Source organism: Nematolebias whitei, chromosome 1 (genome assembly GCF_014905685.2).
Source record: "Nematolebias whitei isolate Nwh7 chromosome 1, NemWhi1, whole genome shotgun sequence".
Taxonomy (NCBI): Eukaryota; Metazoa; Chordata; class Actinopteri; order Cyprinodontiformes; family Rivulidae; genus Nematolebias; species Nematolebias whitei.
The window spans coordinates 87771289-87789433 of NC_056498.1; the positions used below are offsets into that span (position 1 = coordinate 87771289).

General features: G+C 39.6%; 1 protein-coding gene across 1 annotated transcript in view; it reads left to right on the forward strand.

Annotated features, from left to right (window-relative positions):
• Positions 1-18145, forward strand: part of ltbp1 (latent transforming growth factor beta binding protein 1) — a 248462-nt gene that overhangs the window by 218239 nt on the left and 12078 nt on the right. The window contains exons 19-25 of the mRNA XM_037681018.1: positions 2802-2930; positions 14405-14542; positions 15020-15181; positions 15727-15816; positions 16059-16187; positions 16271-16411; positions 17680-17856. Of these exons, the coding sequence (XP_037536946.1) occupies positions 2802-2930; positions 14405-14542; positions 15020-15181; positions 15727-15816; positions 16059-16187; positions 16271-16411; positions 17680-17856 (966 nt within the window). The remainder of the gene's footprint in view (positions 1-2801; positions 2931-14404; positions 14543-15019; positions 15182-15726; positions 15817-16058; positions 16188-16270; positions 16412-17679; positions 17857-18145) is intronic.

The following is an 18145-nucleotide window of genomic DNA, read 5'->3' on the forward strand; positions in this document are numbered from 1 at the left end:
GTGTGTGTGTGTGTGTGTGTGTGTGTGTGTGTGTGTGTGTGTGTGTGTGTGTGTGTGTGTCTGAGTATATATTTTTCTAAAACCAAGTAATTTGTGCCTCTTTTTTTGTACCAGCATATGTTTTAGTGGTAAAGTATGTTGGCATTCAGTTCTGTACTCTGGATTCAATTTTTCAACTTTCATGCCACTGATATAAAGTGACATTTCAGCCATTCTGAAATGATGTTCATTGAAAATAAAATTATGAAATAAGGTTTAATTTCTAAATAGTTCCTTGAATTACTTTAAAATGGAAATTTTGTGTTTATGTCTGATAGAACTGACAAGCTTAGAACGCAACACCAAAATGGATTGCTGCCTTCTTAAAACAGCTCTAATTTGGGAAAATTTCAGAGATTCATCCAAATACTGTTTTATAGAGTTATTTAAATAGTAATTACTAGTTATTTGCAAAAGCAAAAAGCAACAGGAACTGAGAGGTTCAACTTCTAGTGCATCCACATCTTGGATCTGCTAAATTTGTCTCGAATAAACGGTTACATACCACAAAGCTTTAAGATTGCTGTAATTATACCTTTACTTAATAAACATAACCTTGACTCAGGAATCCTAGCCAATTATAGACATATATCTAATGTAACTTTCATCTCAAAAAATTCTAGAGAAAATAGTTGATGGTCAGTTGTGTGATCATCTGCAAATAAATAATCTGTTTGAAGAGTTTCATTCAGGGTTTAGAGCTCACCACAGCACATAATCTGCACTGGTGTTAAGATACTTGTGATATCCTCATGGTCTCTGATAATGGACTTGTGTCTATACTGGTCCTGTTAGACCTCAGTGCTGCATTTGATACAGTTGATCACAATATTCTACTACAGAGATTTGAATATAATATTGGGACTAAAGGAACAGCTCTAAATTGGTTTCAATCATATCTATCTGATAGATTCCAATTTGTAAATGTAAAAATGAATCTTCATCATACACCAAAGATAGTCGTGGAGTTCCTCAAGGTTCAGTACTTGGACCAATACTCTTTACCTTGTATATGCTTCCATTATAAATTTTTATTGTTATGCTGATGATACACAGTTGTATTTGTCCATGAAACCCGATGAATCCAGTCAGCTACTTAGATTACAAGCATGTCTTAAAGACATAAAAACCTGGATGATCCTGAATTTTCTCATTTTGAACACAGACAAGACTGAGGTTTTAGTTTTTAGACCTGAGCATCTTAGGAAATAATTTTTCAGTTTTTCTCCCTCCTTAGATGACATTAATCTGTCCTCCAGCTCTAATGTAAAAAATCTTGGTGTTATTTTTTATCAGGACATGTCTTTTATCCCCCACATTAAAAACGTTACTAGAACTGCCTTCTTCCACCTGCGTAATATCACTAAAATTAGAAACATCTTATCTAAAAATGATGCCGAAAAATGGGTCCATGCATTTGTCACGTCTAGACTGGACTATTGCAATGGTTTATTATCTGGGTGTCCAAATACTTCTTTAAAACATCTTCAGTTGATCCAAAATGCTGCTGCCAGAGTCTTAACTGGAGTTAGTAGGAGAGATCATATCTCTCCAGTTTTAGCTTCTTACCATTGGCTCCCTGTCAAATCCAGAATAGAATTCAAAATCTTACTTCTAACCTACAAAGCTCTCAACAACCTAGCTCCATCTTATAATCAAGATCTTATTGTTCCATATTTTCCTAACAGAGCACTTTGCTCTCAGACTGCAGGCTTACTCGTGGTCCCTAGAGTTTCCAAAAGCAGAATGGGAGGAAGATCTTTCAGTTATCAGGCTTCTCTCTTGTGGAACCAACTTCCAGTTTCTGTCCGTGAGGCTGACACATTGTCCAGTTTTAAGACTAAAGAATTTCCTTTTTGATAAATCCTATAGTTAGTGTTGGCTTGTTATGTTGCCATAGGCTTAGACTGCTGGAGGACAAATTGTCCTCATTTCCTTAAATGAATTGTTAAAATTGAATAGTTTTCATTTGATACTATATTTATCTTAATGTGATTCTTGACCTGCCATTGTGTATCTGTTCCTCTCAACCCGAGCCAGTCGAAGCAGATGGCCGCTTGTCCTGAGTCTGGTTCTTCTAAAGGTTTCTTCCTCATGAGGGAGTTTTTCCATTCCACTGTCACCTTCATACTTGCTCAAGATGAGAGTCTGTGTGATGGAGTTAAATTCAAAGCAGTCTGCTCCTCAGATAAATAATGTTAAATTATTTTTTTATATATGAATGTTTCTGTTCAGTGCCCTGAGATGTCTTCTGTTGTGACTTGGTGTTATATAAATAAACTGAATTGAATTGAATTGAATCCTGTGGTCAAATCTGGCAGGAATTTTATGGTATTTTTTTTGCCAAAATAACCATGTTTTTTTTTATTGACTGTAGTTTTAAAAACAGTGTTTATATAAACTGTGTATGCAGTCAGTTTGGTTGGAGATATGAGAGCAGCAATCCACTCTGAATGTGTGTCTTCTCATACAAGCTATTATGAGCTCGTTAGTACAGTATAGTCAGAGTAGACCCACTTTGAAAGCAAACAACTCCAATCTTTAAAATGTCTCAGTAGTTCATACAAATGTGAAAATAACCACAAATTCATTGAATAAATGGAGACAAATGGAAGTGTGCTTGCCAAGTGGTAGTTCTTCATTGGCATTTTTAGACCAGATTTTTTTTTTTTAAAGAAAAACTAAAACTTAAATGTAATGAAATTTAGAACATCACCAAATAAAATGTAATTCTGGGGTTTTCTCTACTTTGTGGTTTTCAGATATTGATGAGTGTGGGCTCAATGAGACTCAGTGTGGACCTCATGGGATTTGTGAGAACACACTGGGATCATTCCGATGCATCTGTGACCAGGGTTACCATGTGACCCATGATGGGGATAGCTGTAAAGGTGAGTGTTTGGTATCTAAACAATTGTCAATTTTCTATTCCTACTGAACTCTATTCTGGCAGGTGCCTCACTAGAGCAGTCAGTTGGTAAGCGGTGGGGTATACACTGGACAGGTTGTTAGTCCTTCACAGAGCATACACACAAGCATTCACTCACAGACACACCTAAATTACAATCTTCAAATTATAATTTGAATAATTAGTAATTAATTAGTAATAATTAGTAATTAAGCATAATTTTTGGGCTGTGCACCCAAAGAAAACCTACGTATGCACAATAAAAACGTGCAAACTCCATGCAGAAATCCCCAGCAGAACTTTGAACCCAGGACTGTATTGCTGTGCAGCAAAAGTGCTGTCATAGTGTGTTATATTAGATTTAAGGATTCAGCAGTGGTGGAGACAGTACTCAAAACACTGTACTTATGTAAAAGTACAAATAAACAGACAAAAATGTACTCTAGTAAAAGTAGAAGTACCACATTAATGTTTTTATTTAAGTAAAACTAAGTAAGTACTTGCTTTTAAAAATACTTAAAATGTTAAAAGTAAAAGTACTTGCTTAATGTATTACCTAATGCAATGGTCTACAATATCATTCACTGTGTACCTACAGTATGTATATTTTCTGTAATACATTAATAGTGTTGAGCCATTTTAATGAACAATGCTGCAGATAATACATGTTTTTATTGTGTTTACTCTGTGACAGTTCACACTTGGACTTGTGATTCTGTGTCAGAATTTCAGGGATGACATGCAGAGTTAAATGTCATTAATCAAAATAAGAAAGAGGAATGATTTTACCTTTGAACGTTTTTATTTAACACAAATCAAAACCAATGTGTCATTTTAACTGCAGTAAAAACATTTAAGAAAAAGTTGTCTCCCTGAAAAAAGGAGCATTAGACACAACTAACAAAGGAACAGGCTCTGATCATTTCAACTCCAGTTTGTCATCAACTCTAGTTAAAATACTGTCTATTCAACCTTGTAATGGGTCAGTATTGAACAATATATTAACTTCCTGACACCATTTTCAAAACTTGGACTTGAGTGTTGAGACATTTGGAGACATCTCTTGTCTCCTGTCCTAACATCGCATGAACTGACACATTTTAATATTGTGGCAAGAATTTCTTGTTCATGTTCAGAAGAAGTTGGTTTTCAAAGTTTTTTGAGTCCAGTCTGGCTCTTTTACCATACCATACCATACCAATTTATTTATATAGCACTTAAAACAGCAACAAGGCCAACCAAAGTGCTGTACAAAAGAACCAAACATGCACAGCAGACAGGAAAACATAAAATAGAAATACAGATACAAATAGCAGCAGAAGCTAACTAAAATGGCCAACAGAGTAGAGAACAGACCGGACCAAAACAAATCACACCGTGTTAAAGGCAAGCGAATAGAAGTGGGTCTTCAAGCGAGACTTAAAGACTAAGAGTGTGGGAGCCTGCCGGACACTCAGTGGCAACTCATTCCACAGTCGTGGACCTGCAACAGAGAAAGCCCTGTCACCTCTGAGCTTACGACGGGTTTCTGGGACTGAGAGAAGCATCTGGTCTGCTGACCTCAGAGAGCGTGGTGGGACATATGGCTGCAGAAGATCAGTGAGATAGGATGGGGCGGAACTGTTCAGTGATTTAAAAACATACATGAGAATTTTGAAATGGATCCGAAGGTGAATGGGTAGCCAGTGCAGGGAGGCCAAAACTGGCGTGATGTGCTCTCTATAGCCTGTACCAGTTAAAAATGGGGCTGCAGCATTTTGGACCAGTTGTAGACGAGCAATGGAGGACTGACCGATTCCAAACAGAAGTGAATTGCAGTAATCAAGCCTAGATGTTATGAAGGCGTGGATCACTGTCTTGAGGTTCTTTTTGTTGAGTATAGGCTTCAGCTTAGACAGCCGTCTCAGCTGAAAAAAACAGGATTTGACCATCATGTTTACGTGACTGTTGAGTTTTAAGGACGGGTCCATTATCACCCCCAGATTAGTCACCTTTTGTTTCTCTAGCGGGGCTAGAGAGAAAAGGTCAATGTCATGGTTCATGAGTGAGCCACTGGGATGGAACAGCATGACTTCAGACTTCTTCTCATTGAAGCTTAAGAAGTTTAAAGCCATCCAGTCCCGGATGTCAGCCAGGCAGTCAAGAAGAGGCTGAATAGAGCGTGTGCCTCTGTGCCTCAGGGGGAAGTAAATTTGGCAATCATCGGCATAGAAATGGAACGGTATGTCGTGTTTGCGGAAGATAGCACCTAGTGGCAGCAGGTATAAAGAAAAGAGAAGGGGACCGAGGATGGACCCCTGCGGTACCCCCCACTGGAGTGCGTTCGATGCCGAACTAAAATCTTTGATATTGACACAGAAGGAGAGAGAAGAGAGAATCTGTCCTGTCGTACTGAATAGTCTTTTAATAGTCTTTCAATAAGGCCATGGGTGGTGCGTATCTTCTGGCTGACTCTCTTGCGGTGGAATACATTTTGGGTGTGTTAGTGGTGCTGTGGGTCCAGCTCAATGACATATATACTAGAATATACATCATTGGTCCAGTTCTTCTTGAAGGCGGATCTAACGTTACCTGCCCACTTTGCAGTGATTCACTGGACCAGCTCCTCTCTCACTATCGGTTACTTTCAAAGTAACAAACAAATAAAAAACTACAATGTGAATGTAACTTGTAACATATTATAGAAATGTAGTGTAGTAGAATGTACAGATACTTGATGTAAAATGTAGTGGAGTAAAAGTCGAAAGTACCTACATTTAACTCTACTTAAGTAAAGTATAGATACATGAAAAATGTACTTACAGTAAGTACAGTAATGAAGTACTTGTACTTTGTTACATCCCACCACTGGTTTTCAGAGAGAAAAATGTCAAAAACTTGTTCAAGATTGCGTTTGTGGATATGTTTTATTTTATATACTTAGCTTATTGTTTTGACACCTTAAATTGTCTTCTTAGATTTATCTGGGTGAATAACTGACAAAAAATATCAAACAGACACAAAATGGTTGTTTTTTTATTTTAAAAACTTAAAATATTCGCCATATGAAGCTTTTACTACTGAACAGACTATGAAATTTAACTGACTAAATAGAACTGACCTGTATGTAATATGACCTTTGTTTGGACTAAATTGGATTACATCTAAGTTGGTCTGGACTTCTTGTTTTTTTATAATACCCTGAGATTACTTGTGAATTAGCACATAAACTGAATTTAATTGAATACTGGCAAAATTCTAACAACTCCCATCAGTTGTACCATCATTTCATTAACTTGGATAGATTACTACAAACATGATATTTTATAAACTGCAACAGTTGACAGTCTCATTTTTTTTAAAGGCTTTGACCTCATCTTTTGTGTGGGAATGTGGTAGTATTGGAGTAGTATAGTGTTGTAGTGGAAGTAATAGAAAGCTCAGTACAGCGACTAGTGAGTCATGACATGCTTGTCACTCACAGACTCACACCTAAATTAGAATCTTCAAATAACCAAACATGCACAATTTTTGGCCACTGAATAAAAAGAAACCTTTCTTCAAGGCACAGACTGTAGTCTGTAAAATTTCAAGAACAATAAAAAACGTTGAAAACCAATTTATGAATCCAACAAGTACAGGGATGAAACTGTCTGTCTCATTGACCATCCAAAGAGTGGATGGGTTACCAGATTTTTTTTTTTTTTATTCACCCTTTATTTATACAGGTTAGTCCCACTGAGCCTCGGGGACTCATTTACAACCTGTTAACAGCTCTTTAGGGTAAAACAAACATTGATGTTTCTGTGAACTCGCACAAATTAAGAGGTGGGTGTGTAAATCAGGCTTTTATGAAGAAATGGGTGATAGCATCCCACTACAGATGAGACCAAAAAGAAAAACAGAACTGCTGGTGTATAAAATAAATTAATGTCTGTTTAATAAGCAGCTCAAAAGGGTGTAAAGTCCAACACCCACCGTTGTAGTCCCAAATTCTCTTATTTATTCAACCTTTATTTATTCAAGTTAGTCTCGTTGAGTCATGAGGACTCATTTACAAGAGAGACCTGTTTTAAGGGGTAATCACTGTCATAGAAAACATTGGTTATATGTTTTTATCTAATTCGAGTCATGCAAGTATTTAAAAAAGCCCTTAAACAAACAAACCAGTCAAGGAAACACCCGAGCACATGGCCAATGATTACCAAATGCTGATGAGGTCACGCTAGTGATCGGGCAGAGGCACAGGCAGGAGTGTGGTCCTCTCTTTCCTATTCTAACATAACGGATCTTCCACTTCCTCATCAAAGTCCTCATTTTGTCTCAGACTAGATTTTTTCATCTCTGCTTCTTTTGTCAGGGAAGGTTCTGACCCTGTGGCTCTGTCCATTTCTTGTCTGCAGCTCAATACCCCTCTTCAAACAGAGGCCGTAGTTTCACGTTCAAAAAGTGCCTCATCATTAAACACTGAAACTGATTAAACACTAAACACACTACAAACTACACCCAAACTATGAAATCCAAACACACTAAATTTCACGTCTCTCAGATCTCATGACCCACTCCCACCCTCCCTGTGTCTCTATCACCGCCAAACTTCCTTCAACTTCTGTGTCTCTTTCTTCTTCTTCTCTTTCTGGGAGCTGAGATTGTGTAGAGGTAGGGCAGCCAACTCTGAACCAGGAAGTCACAGTTTGACTCCCAGCCATTTCCACATGTTGTGGTGTCTCTGAGTAAGACACCCAATCCCTAATTGCTCTCGTGGTGCTTACATAGCTGCCCACTGCTCCACCTGGGTGTATCTCACGTGCGATGGGTTAAATGCAGAGAACTAATTTCAACTAATCATTAAGAACTAGTCATTGTATGTTCCCATACATTGATGACAATCTCAGACTTTTTTTTCCTGAAGAATTTTTGGTGCTTGACAAAGTACCTCAGACATAAGTCAGAAAGGAGTTGGAGGATTGTTTGTTTATTTGGGGGGGGTTGGGGGGGGGGGTTTCTCCACGAGACTGCTCATCTTTGCAGCTGCCTCCAGTCTGGCACAATTGAAATCCGGCGGTCATGCATGTTCAGATCCCGTGCATAATCCCACACCTCAAACATATCCAAGTGAAGAAGCTGTTAATGAGGCAGCTGTGGCTGAGTGGTTAGATCAGTCATCCATAAATGCAAGAGTTGGGGGTTTGATTCCACCAGCAGTCACATGCCAAAGTGTCCCTGGGCAAGACACTGAATGAACCCCTCATTGCCTCCGATGTGTCCCATTTGTGTATGAATGTGATAAAGCACTGATTAGTCCTTGTATAGCTCTAGTAGAGTGATGTATGAATGGGTAAATGAGGAACAGATTGTAAAGAGCTTTGAGTGTCTTGATAAGATAGAAATGTGCTGTATAAGTACAGTCCATTTACCATTTACTAAAGCCACACTGAAACTGAAACAACTTAAAACTGTCACAATAAATTTTTTTATAACTAGTTTGTTACTTTTCAGTGTTCACCATCAAACAGGTAGTTGTTATGTCTCATCATTTTTCACAGGATTTGTAATATACAGATGCCTGCATCTGCTGCCATCAACAGATAGTTGGTGACCCGAATCGAAGCCGTTTCGCACTCCACTGAAACTGCTTTGATTTGGGTCACCAATGATCTGTTGATGGCAGCAGATGCAGGCTCACCATCTCGTTTTATCCTTCTCGACTGCTTGTCAGTGTTAGACACTATTGATTGCAATATACTCCTAAACTGCCTTTTTCACTTTATTGGGCTTCATGATACTGTTTTTGACTGGTTCTGGTCCTACCTTTCAGACAGAACTGAACATGTTGTCATCAGAGAAGCCAAGTCTAATAATCATATTGTCATTTGTGGGGTTCCTCAAGGGTCAGTCCTTGGCCTTACTCTCATCACATTTTACATGCTTTCTCTTGGTCAAGTCATCAACCACCACGGAATATTCTTCCACTGCTATGCCAATGACACTTAACTCTACATAAAAATGGACCGTCACCCATCTACTTCATCCTCTACATCACCCACATCACCACTCTCACTGTCAGGAGGAGATAGTCATGAATGAATGAAACCTTTCTCCAACTGAACAGCTCCATAACTCAGGCCAGGCTGATTGTCACTCCCCAACAGCTCCAGTTATCTCCCGTAACAGCCATAATCTTTTCTGGTCTGGACATTGCACTCCTCCATTGTCACCAACCTTGGTGTCCGGTTTGATCCTCACCTTTCCTTTGACTCGTTAAACATCTGTGTAAAACCTCATGTTTTCATCTGAAAAATATTGCAAGTCTCAGCTCATCACTATCTCAGTCTTACGCTGAAAAACTTTTCCATGCCTTTGTGTCTTCAAGAGTAGACTATTGCAATTCAATTTTTTTTTGCATCTCTAATTAAATACCTTCAAAAGCTCCAGTTCTTCCAGAATAGGGCCACCAGACCCATGACAAAAACCAAAAATCATGAGCACATTGCACCAGTCATGTGATCTCTTCACTGACTTCCTGTCCCTGCCAGAATCCAGTGCATGCCCTGTCTTCTTACATGCCAGTGCATACACGGCAATGTCCCCCTCTACGTCAAGGAGCTGCTCATTCCACAGATCAAAATCTGTTCTCTCTGTTCCAACAAGACAGAACATCTCTTCAACATCATCTTCAAATTCCAAGAACTGATCTCACCACTAAGAGGGGCCGACCCTTTTCTCCTAGTTTATGGAATTCACTTCTAAACCACCTGAGAGAACCACAGACTGAAGCTGTCAAAAAAAAAAGGATTAAAAATGTTGAAAATTGATTTTAGCCATTTTTACATTTTGTTAATTTATTTAGTTTTTAACCCTTGAAATGTAACATTTTGAGATTTACAAATGCCTTATAAAGATTGGACTTGAAGATTTTTTTAATCAAAGCAGGGCTTGCTCTGTTGAAAATCTTAGAATTTAAAACATTTTATACACTTTTGAGAGCTTGAACCCACTGGAGTCAAAACCAGCCATTGGTGAGTGTTTTTTTTTTTTTTTAATATATATAAAACTAGTTGTTGTTTTGTTTTTTTGCTGATAAAATTTATATCCATATTATTTTTACCCATGTCACAAAATGGCCAAAACATCCTTATTATTGGCATCTGAATTCAAAGAAAGAACATCCTTAGCTTGGCTACAACATTTTCCTATAACAAATGTGACTTTTTAATTATATTTTCTATACAATTTTAGTCCAATTATTAACCAGTTCAGCACACAAAGTTTGACAGGATCAGGATAAAGTCAGACAGATGTAGAAAAACCAGCAAAACAATGTCCTCATTCTGGTTTTGTTTTCTAAGAAAAATAATAATTGTGGGTGTGAATGAAATAGGCTGCTGTGTAGTTGTTTCTAAAATGCTCCATATCTCAACTCCCAAGATACCAAAGTGGAGTTCTTAAAAATCAATGTTTTTCTCACCAAAATTTCTGTTTCTGTGAACAAGATGTACAAACACAAACAGAAAAGATCCCTTTTTAAAAACATCCAGAGTAGTGTGGACGGGTCTTGTGCCCATGTGGTTTATGCTGTCTCAACTACACAGATGGTACTCCACTGGTGAAGAAATATTTTTGGTGAGGTCTGGAACACTTTATATGCAGCTGCTTTATGTTTTTACTGCAGCTTCTGTGGTGTGACATATTCAGGCTAACTAGACAGTTCCCTTCTTGACCAAGTTCCTTTAATTACTTGGAAGGATTGTCAGGGGCTGTGGTAGCTCGGTGTCAGCGCCGCGGTCTTGTAATCCTGAGGCTGCAGGTACGAGTTTGCTCACTGTGATGACCCCTGCACAAGGAAGCAACCAGAAGAAGAACAACTTGGAAGGATTGTCAAGTCAAGTCATATTTATTTATAGAGCACAATTTAAAACAGATAGACTGTTATCAAAGTGCTTAACACTAATGGTAACACTAAGAAATAAAAAGCAGTAAGAATATACCTTAAAAAATTAAAACAACAGCATTAAAATGAAGACATGGAACAAGATATACTAAATCAACTCACACAGTATGAAACGCCAGAGAGAACAGTTATGTTTTTAGCAGGGATTTGAACACAGGAAGGGAGGTGGCATGCCTAATGTTGGGGGGTAGGTTGTTCCACAGTTTGGGACCCATGACTGAAAACGCCCGATCTCCTCGGAGCTTCAGTCGTGTTTTTGGAACAACCAAAAGCTGCTGATCGGATGATCTCAGAGCCCGAGAGGGAACATATGGTTCCAGTAGCTCAGAGAGGTAGATGGGTGCGAGGCCATTTAGGCACTTATAGGTCAGGAGGAGAATTTTGAAATCAATCCTAGTTCTCACAGGAAGCCAGTGTAGGGAGGACAGAACTGGTGTGATGTGCTCATACCTCGGTGTACCAGTTAAGAGCCGAGCTGCAGCATTCTGGACGAGCTGTAGCCGTGAGATAGAGGCCTGGCTGACCCCAGCATACAGTGAATTACAATAGTCCAGGCGGGTTGTGATGAATGCATGGACTAGTGTCTCAAGGTCGTGTCTAGACAGCACTGGCTTGAGCTTAGCTACCTGCTGCAGTTGGAAGAAGCTTCTCTGCAGAACCGAACTGATCTGTTTGTCGAACTTAAAATCCGAGTCAAAAACCACTCCGAGGTTTTTAACAGAGTGCTTCAGATAAGGCTGAAGGGAGTCCAGGTTCACAGGATAAGAGGCGGCAGCTGAGCTAGGGCTAAAGACAATGACTTCAGTCTTCTGGTCGTTAAAACTTAGAAAATTTGAAGCCATCCATGTCTTAATGTCGTCCAGACATTTGAGGAGAGGGTGGATGGAACAAGCACTGGCTGGTTTCAGTGGATTGTCAACAGTGACTTCCAATATTTGACACTGGTGACATACCACCACACTCTTATTGACCAGTGCTACCACAACCAGAAGTTTAATGTTAGATTTATCACATGAAGTAAGTGCTTTATTTCAACACAGTTCTCACCAGTTCCTTCACTATGTTGGTAGGTTCCACCCAGGTTCAGCCCATCCTGCAGTTTCCTCTGTACTGCCAAACCATCACTGTACTGTGGCTTGCACAGATGGACCCACTTACACCCAAACACACAGTCCTTAAAAATCCAACAGTGGTGGTGTACCACTAACCATTCAGACAGAGATTCCTTTTACTCTCTCCTTCCCCTTCTTCTGTTTATTAGCCATCACAGTCCTTTTCTCTGCTCTTGTTTAACTCTCTCTGTATTCTCGTCTTCTCTTACAACTTCATTGTTGCAATTACACTTCCCTCGTTTTTATAAACCACTGAAAAAAGTGATCAAACTGCAGATTGTTACGATTGAGTAGGAAGTAAAGATTGTGTTTTTTTAGGCGATTAGGCAGTTGAGACACATGCATATCTGAACCTCTGGTATTTTATTTTAATCCCAGGAAATTCTCTCCCTCAACCAAGGCAACAATATAAACTATAAATTTGCTAAAGACATTTTAAAGGGTTCAAACTACTTCTAAAAAATCCAACATTCTTCAGCTTTCTTTTCTAGAACGCAGTAGTAGCTTGGGAGTTGCTTTTATAGCAATGTAAGTGAATAAAATGCCAGTGTTTTGATGTATAAACTGTTATAAGTGGAAAAGACTATCAAGATAAAATAAAAATATTAAAGTTGCTGTCAGTGGCTTCTTGGCCTCACCTGAAGGGTGATGATGTCACACATTAACTTTTGTGTGTCTAAACGTTCTGAATTCTTTAACAAACTTCTTATTTCCACATTCTTCCCCCTTCTTTTACAGTTTATACATTAAAGCATGGTAACTGTGCATGTGTGCCTCACACTGTACTTTGGCTATATGACAGCCAGTACAACCTCACCTTACAACTTGCAGTCCTCAGTGAGAGGTTATGTGTGTGCACTCTGCGCTCAAAAGGGATTTGAGAGCAAAACACAAGCAGTGGGAGACACACTGGGTGATATAAAACAAAAATGCCCATGCTTTAATGTATAAACTAAAAGAAGGGGGAAGAATGTGGAAATAAGAAGTTTGTTAATGAATTTAAAATGTTTAGACACACAAAAGTTAGTGTGACATCATCACCCCTTTAGGTTAATTAAACAATCCATGACACAACCTTTATCAAACTTAAAGTGAGGTTGTGTAACAACAATTAAAGATTTAAAAATCATTCAGTTATTTAAAGTGTGACTTTATGTCACCTGCTTATACTTTGACTCATGTTTCTGCTTTAGAGGACGTCTGAGCTATAAAGTTTTGAAAACTGTAGGCTGTTCCTACTTGAGCTCTACGTTTTGCTCTATATTTAGTATAGGATTTTCCAAAACTGTTTGAAGAGTAATGAATCAAAAAATAACATCCATCCATCCACCCATCCATCCATGATCTTCTGCTTATTCTGAAGTCAGGTCTTGGGGCAGCAGCTTGAGCAGGGAGGCCCAGACATCTCTTTCCACAGCCACCTCTTCCAGATCTTCTTTGAGGATTCCAAGGTGTTCCCAGGCCAACCGAGAGATGCAGCCTTTCCAGCGTGTCCTGGGTCTTCCCTGGGGTCTCCTCCCAGTCAAACATGCCCTAAGCACCTCCCTAGGGAGGAGCCCAGGGAGCATCCTTACCAGATGCCCGAACCACCTCAACTGTCTCCTGATAACTGAACTTCTCACCCTATCTCTAAGGCAGAGTCCAGCTACCCTGCAGAGGAAACTCATTTCAACCTTCCAACATTTTTCAATCAGGTCATCTGTCAAACTGGTCCAGATGACCTGACTGAAAAATGTTGGATTGTATACCTGGATTATTTAGCATGGACTTTGTTGTTTTCAAACTTCTGTATCCACAATCTTATCCTTTTGGTCACTACCCAGAGTTCATGGCCATAGGTGAGGGTAGGAACGTAGACTGACCAGTAAACAGAGAGCTTTATCTTACAGCTCAGCTCTCTCTTCACCACAACGGACCGGTACAGAGTCCTCTATACTGCAGACGCTGCACCAATCCATCTGTCAATCTCACGCTCCATTCTTCCCTCACTTGTGAACAAAACCCAGAGATACTTGAACTCCTCCACTTGAAGCAGAACCTCACCCTCGACCTGAAGAGAACAATCCACCTTTTCCAACTGAGGACCATGGCCTCAGATTTGGAGGTGCTGATTCTCATCCCATATATTGTGTATAGGATTTTCCAAAACTGCATAAGTAGAAATTAATCAAAATAGCAGCTAAATAAAAAAATATAGCTAAATAGTGACAAGGGCATCCTTATAGAGTTCAAACTTTAAAACATCTCTGCACCTTTTAGCAACTTAGGGTTGACAAACACCATGTCTCAAGCCTAAAGTGTTCTGGTGTCGACTCCTATGTCTGAAAAGGAAGCCGACTTTTAGAAGCTAAGCTCAGCAAGTGAGATGGAAAGCCAAATGCCATTTACCTTTCTGTTTTTCTCTTTTCTTCTCAGATTTGAATGAGTGTGAGCTTCTGAGCAACGTATGTGGGGAGGCCGAGTGTGTGAACAAAGATGGTTCCTTCCTCTGTTTGTGTCCCAATGACCATAAATATAATGTCATGGTAGCAAAGTGTGAACCTGTTCCCAAAGGTAAGCCACCTTCCATCTGACCCACGAGCTGTTGTCATTACACAAAAACATCATGTCGAACTGCAGACATGGGGGGAAAAAAGGATGTTTTAAGTTATTGTGGTTGAACTGCATGCGGTTTCATCTAAAAAGGAAAACTTGTATTTTCCTGCCAGGATCTCATTTAAAGTCCTCAGCTTTACTGAAATGCCGTGGTAGGATGTAGAGAATCATGCAGAAACAAATTCACATGCAGAAAAGTGGGCAAAAGTCTTCCAAAACTAAAATGTTTGTTTCATCAGAAGCTTCCAGCTACTCGTGTGCAGTGCTGCAGTGGATAGTTCAGCTCGGTGTGAAAATACGTTTGGATGACAGATGAAATTCCATGGGCCTTGAAAACTCTTTATTGCTGCAGCAGTGTAGTTGGAGAAGGTTAGCAGAGATCAACTGTTTCCACTTTGTGCTCATTTTCCTCCCCTCCCTCCATTTATCTTTCAGCATCTCCAGTGGAGCGGAAGGAGTGCTACTATAATCTGCACGATGAGAACCTGTGTGAGAGTGTGCTGACCAGTCACGTCACACTGCAGGAGTGCTGCTGCACGCTGGGAGCCGGCTGGGGGGACAACTGTGAAGTATATCCTTGTCCCGTCAATGGTACAGGTGAGTCAGAGAAATGGGTAGAGGTCCAAAGCTGTCGACAATTAAAGTACACAGTTAATAGCGGATGAAGGAAGAAATGTTTTCACAAAGTTATCTGATCAAAAATAAAAGTGCATGGCAAAAGACTCAAAACTGAGAATTAGACAAAGAGCTACGACAACCATACGTATTTACTGGGAGTGGTATTTTTATTTTTAATAACCAGTGATTGGTGGCTGCCACAGACAACTGACCTTAAAAAACACACAAATGTCTGTTACTCAGTTAGTCTTACAGATGCTGACCTAGAACTTTGTGTTTTCAAATCTGACTCATCCCCAACACATATCTGAGCAATCTAAACAGACTGTGCAAAAATAAATAAATAAATAAATACCAGTAAATAAAAAATGTCAATTATTATTTTGGGTTAGCCCTGTCTGAAAAATATTTTGTCACCTACTGGACAGATTTTGTTGAAACTTTCAGAGTAATCACTGGAACTTCATCTTTCAACGGACTATACTGTATGTAGACTCTTAAATTCCTTGTTGCTGCCCTTTCAGACCAATTCAGCCAGATGTGCCCATCAGGAAGAGGTTTTATTCCCAGTGAGGACTTGCTTTATGGGATACCATTTTCTGATAGTTACAAAGGTAAGAAATCCATACAGCTATAAAACATGAAGTCTTTGTAAGCTGTTTGCAAACTGTATAAGTTCAGTTTGTGAGTGTTTTTACTTTCAGAGCACTCATGGTCAAGGACTGACAGACATTCTATTTTCTGTCACGGAACATCTTAATATTTTTTGCTCAAGCTTTTTGTACTAAATGGAACCTATTCAACACAACAAGGCTCTACCACTGCTCACAGGCTGTTTTCTTTCTGGATGTTGTAGATGCAGATGAATGCACACTGTTTGGTCAGGAGGTGTGCAAAGGAGGCTACTGCAAGAACACTGAGGGAAGCTACGAGTGTTACTGCATGGGGGGACATTACTACGACCCTGTCAAGCTGGAGTGCAGAGGTGAGAGTGACGCACACCAAAAGGTGAGGACGTGTTGTGTTTGAATGTGTCTGACTGCTTCTGTCTGCTTCTCTTTCCTGTAGACATCAACGAGTGTTTGGATGAGTCACTGTGTGAGGGTGGACAGTGTCAGAACACGGATGGCTCATACATCTGCATGTGTAAACATCCCATGGTGTTGGGCCCAAACACCAACAACTGTGTCTTTGTTCCTGATGTGGCTGGTAAGACTCCCCCTGTGGAAAACTATGTTAAATCTTCAAGCCATGATGTTGTCCTCATGTAAGTTTTAACATTTACAGACATTTTAACCAAAATGTTTTTGTTATTTTTTTTTTTCACCTTCAAAGCCTTTTTCAAAACTTAAACCAGAATGAGCTAGATTTGCCCATTGAAGGCCTTGTCACCGAAACATTGCAACCCCTGCAATAGAGATACACTGGAATGGTCATGTAAAGGTGCTCAGCAAGACTCAAGGCCGCCATCTTGCTAGATGCCATGCTTATCACTCTGTTACCTGTTGAAACCACACATTGTTAACATCTGGTGTGTATGTTATGTCATCAGTCCTAAAATGCATAGCAATAGCGTTATGTTACCTAAATATATGGGCCGAGATGGGGTAGAGGTAGGGCAGCTGACTGGGGACCAGAAAGTGGTGTTTTGACTCCCAGCCATCCCCACATGTCGTGGTGCCTCTGAGTAAGACACCTTTTCCCAAATTGTTCTCTGGGTGCTTACACAGCTGCCCATGCTCCACCTGTGTCTCTCAGGTGTGATGGGTTAAATGCAGAGAAATAATTTCACCATTGTATGGGAACATACAGTGATGACCATCTCAGACTTCCCTTCCCCCCCTTCCCCATATATCTTGCATACTGTAAAAACAAAAGTAGCGAAGCACCAGGTCAGCATTTTGCCAATCCGATGCTCTACTACTTTTGTTCTTCTGTGATGAAAATACCTAGTGCTGTAGTCATTGTAGCCAGACCAATACACTTTACAGAATTAAGTATTTTACTCATCCACTTATTTTAACCAAAGCTTTGCCACATGTCTGTACACTTAGACTAATAAATTAAACTTACAGTATATGAGATACAATCTTTATCATATAACTCTGGACATATTTTGGTCTTAACCAACATGTATGTTACCATTAGACATATATATCTGAGTTTTTGTCTAACCTATACACAGATTTACTAATATATAGCATAAACAGGATGTTTAAAATGTGTAAAATATCTTTGTTTACTAATGTGTATTATTTAAGACAATATGTTACTAATATTAAATGAGATATTTTGAGTTGCCTCTGATGCTTCTTCACAGTAATTATCCAAGTTTAGCCCAGAGAAAGCAGCAACCCCTGATAAAATAATTCAGTGAGGCAGACTAGCACTAGACACAAGTTCAGTGTTGACTCGAATGGAAACAAAGTTTGTGAGGAACATTCCTGTGCAGACAGTTAACACTGATGTGTTTGTAGAGCAACATGAGATGGAGCAGACGGACTATCAGGGTATCTGCTGGCAGATGGTGACACAAAGTCTGACGTGCACACGCCCACTAGGGCCCAACAGAAAGACAACGTACACCGAGTGCTGCTGCCAGCATGGAGAGGCTTGGGGCATGGACTGTGCCTTGTGTCCTCACAGGAGCTCAGGTACACCCCCCACCCACACACACACGTGTCGTCCTCAGAATGTGTTATTAGTCTCACCTTCAATAACAGTAGTCCCTTGTTTATCGCGGGGGATCCCTACTCTGAAGTCCTGAGATAAGTGAAAAACCGCGAAGTAGGAATAAAAGTAGTAAGTAGTAGTTTATTTTTAGTATATAAATAAGTATTCATTCAACCTTTATTTAGACTGGTTAATCCCATTGAGCCTCGAGGACTCTCTCTCTCTCATACACACATACACACATACATATATACATACATATACATATAT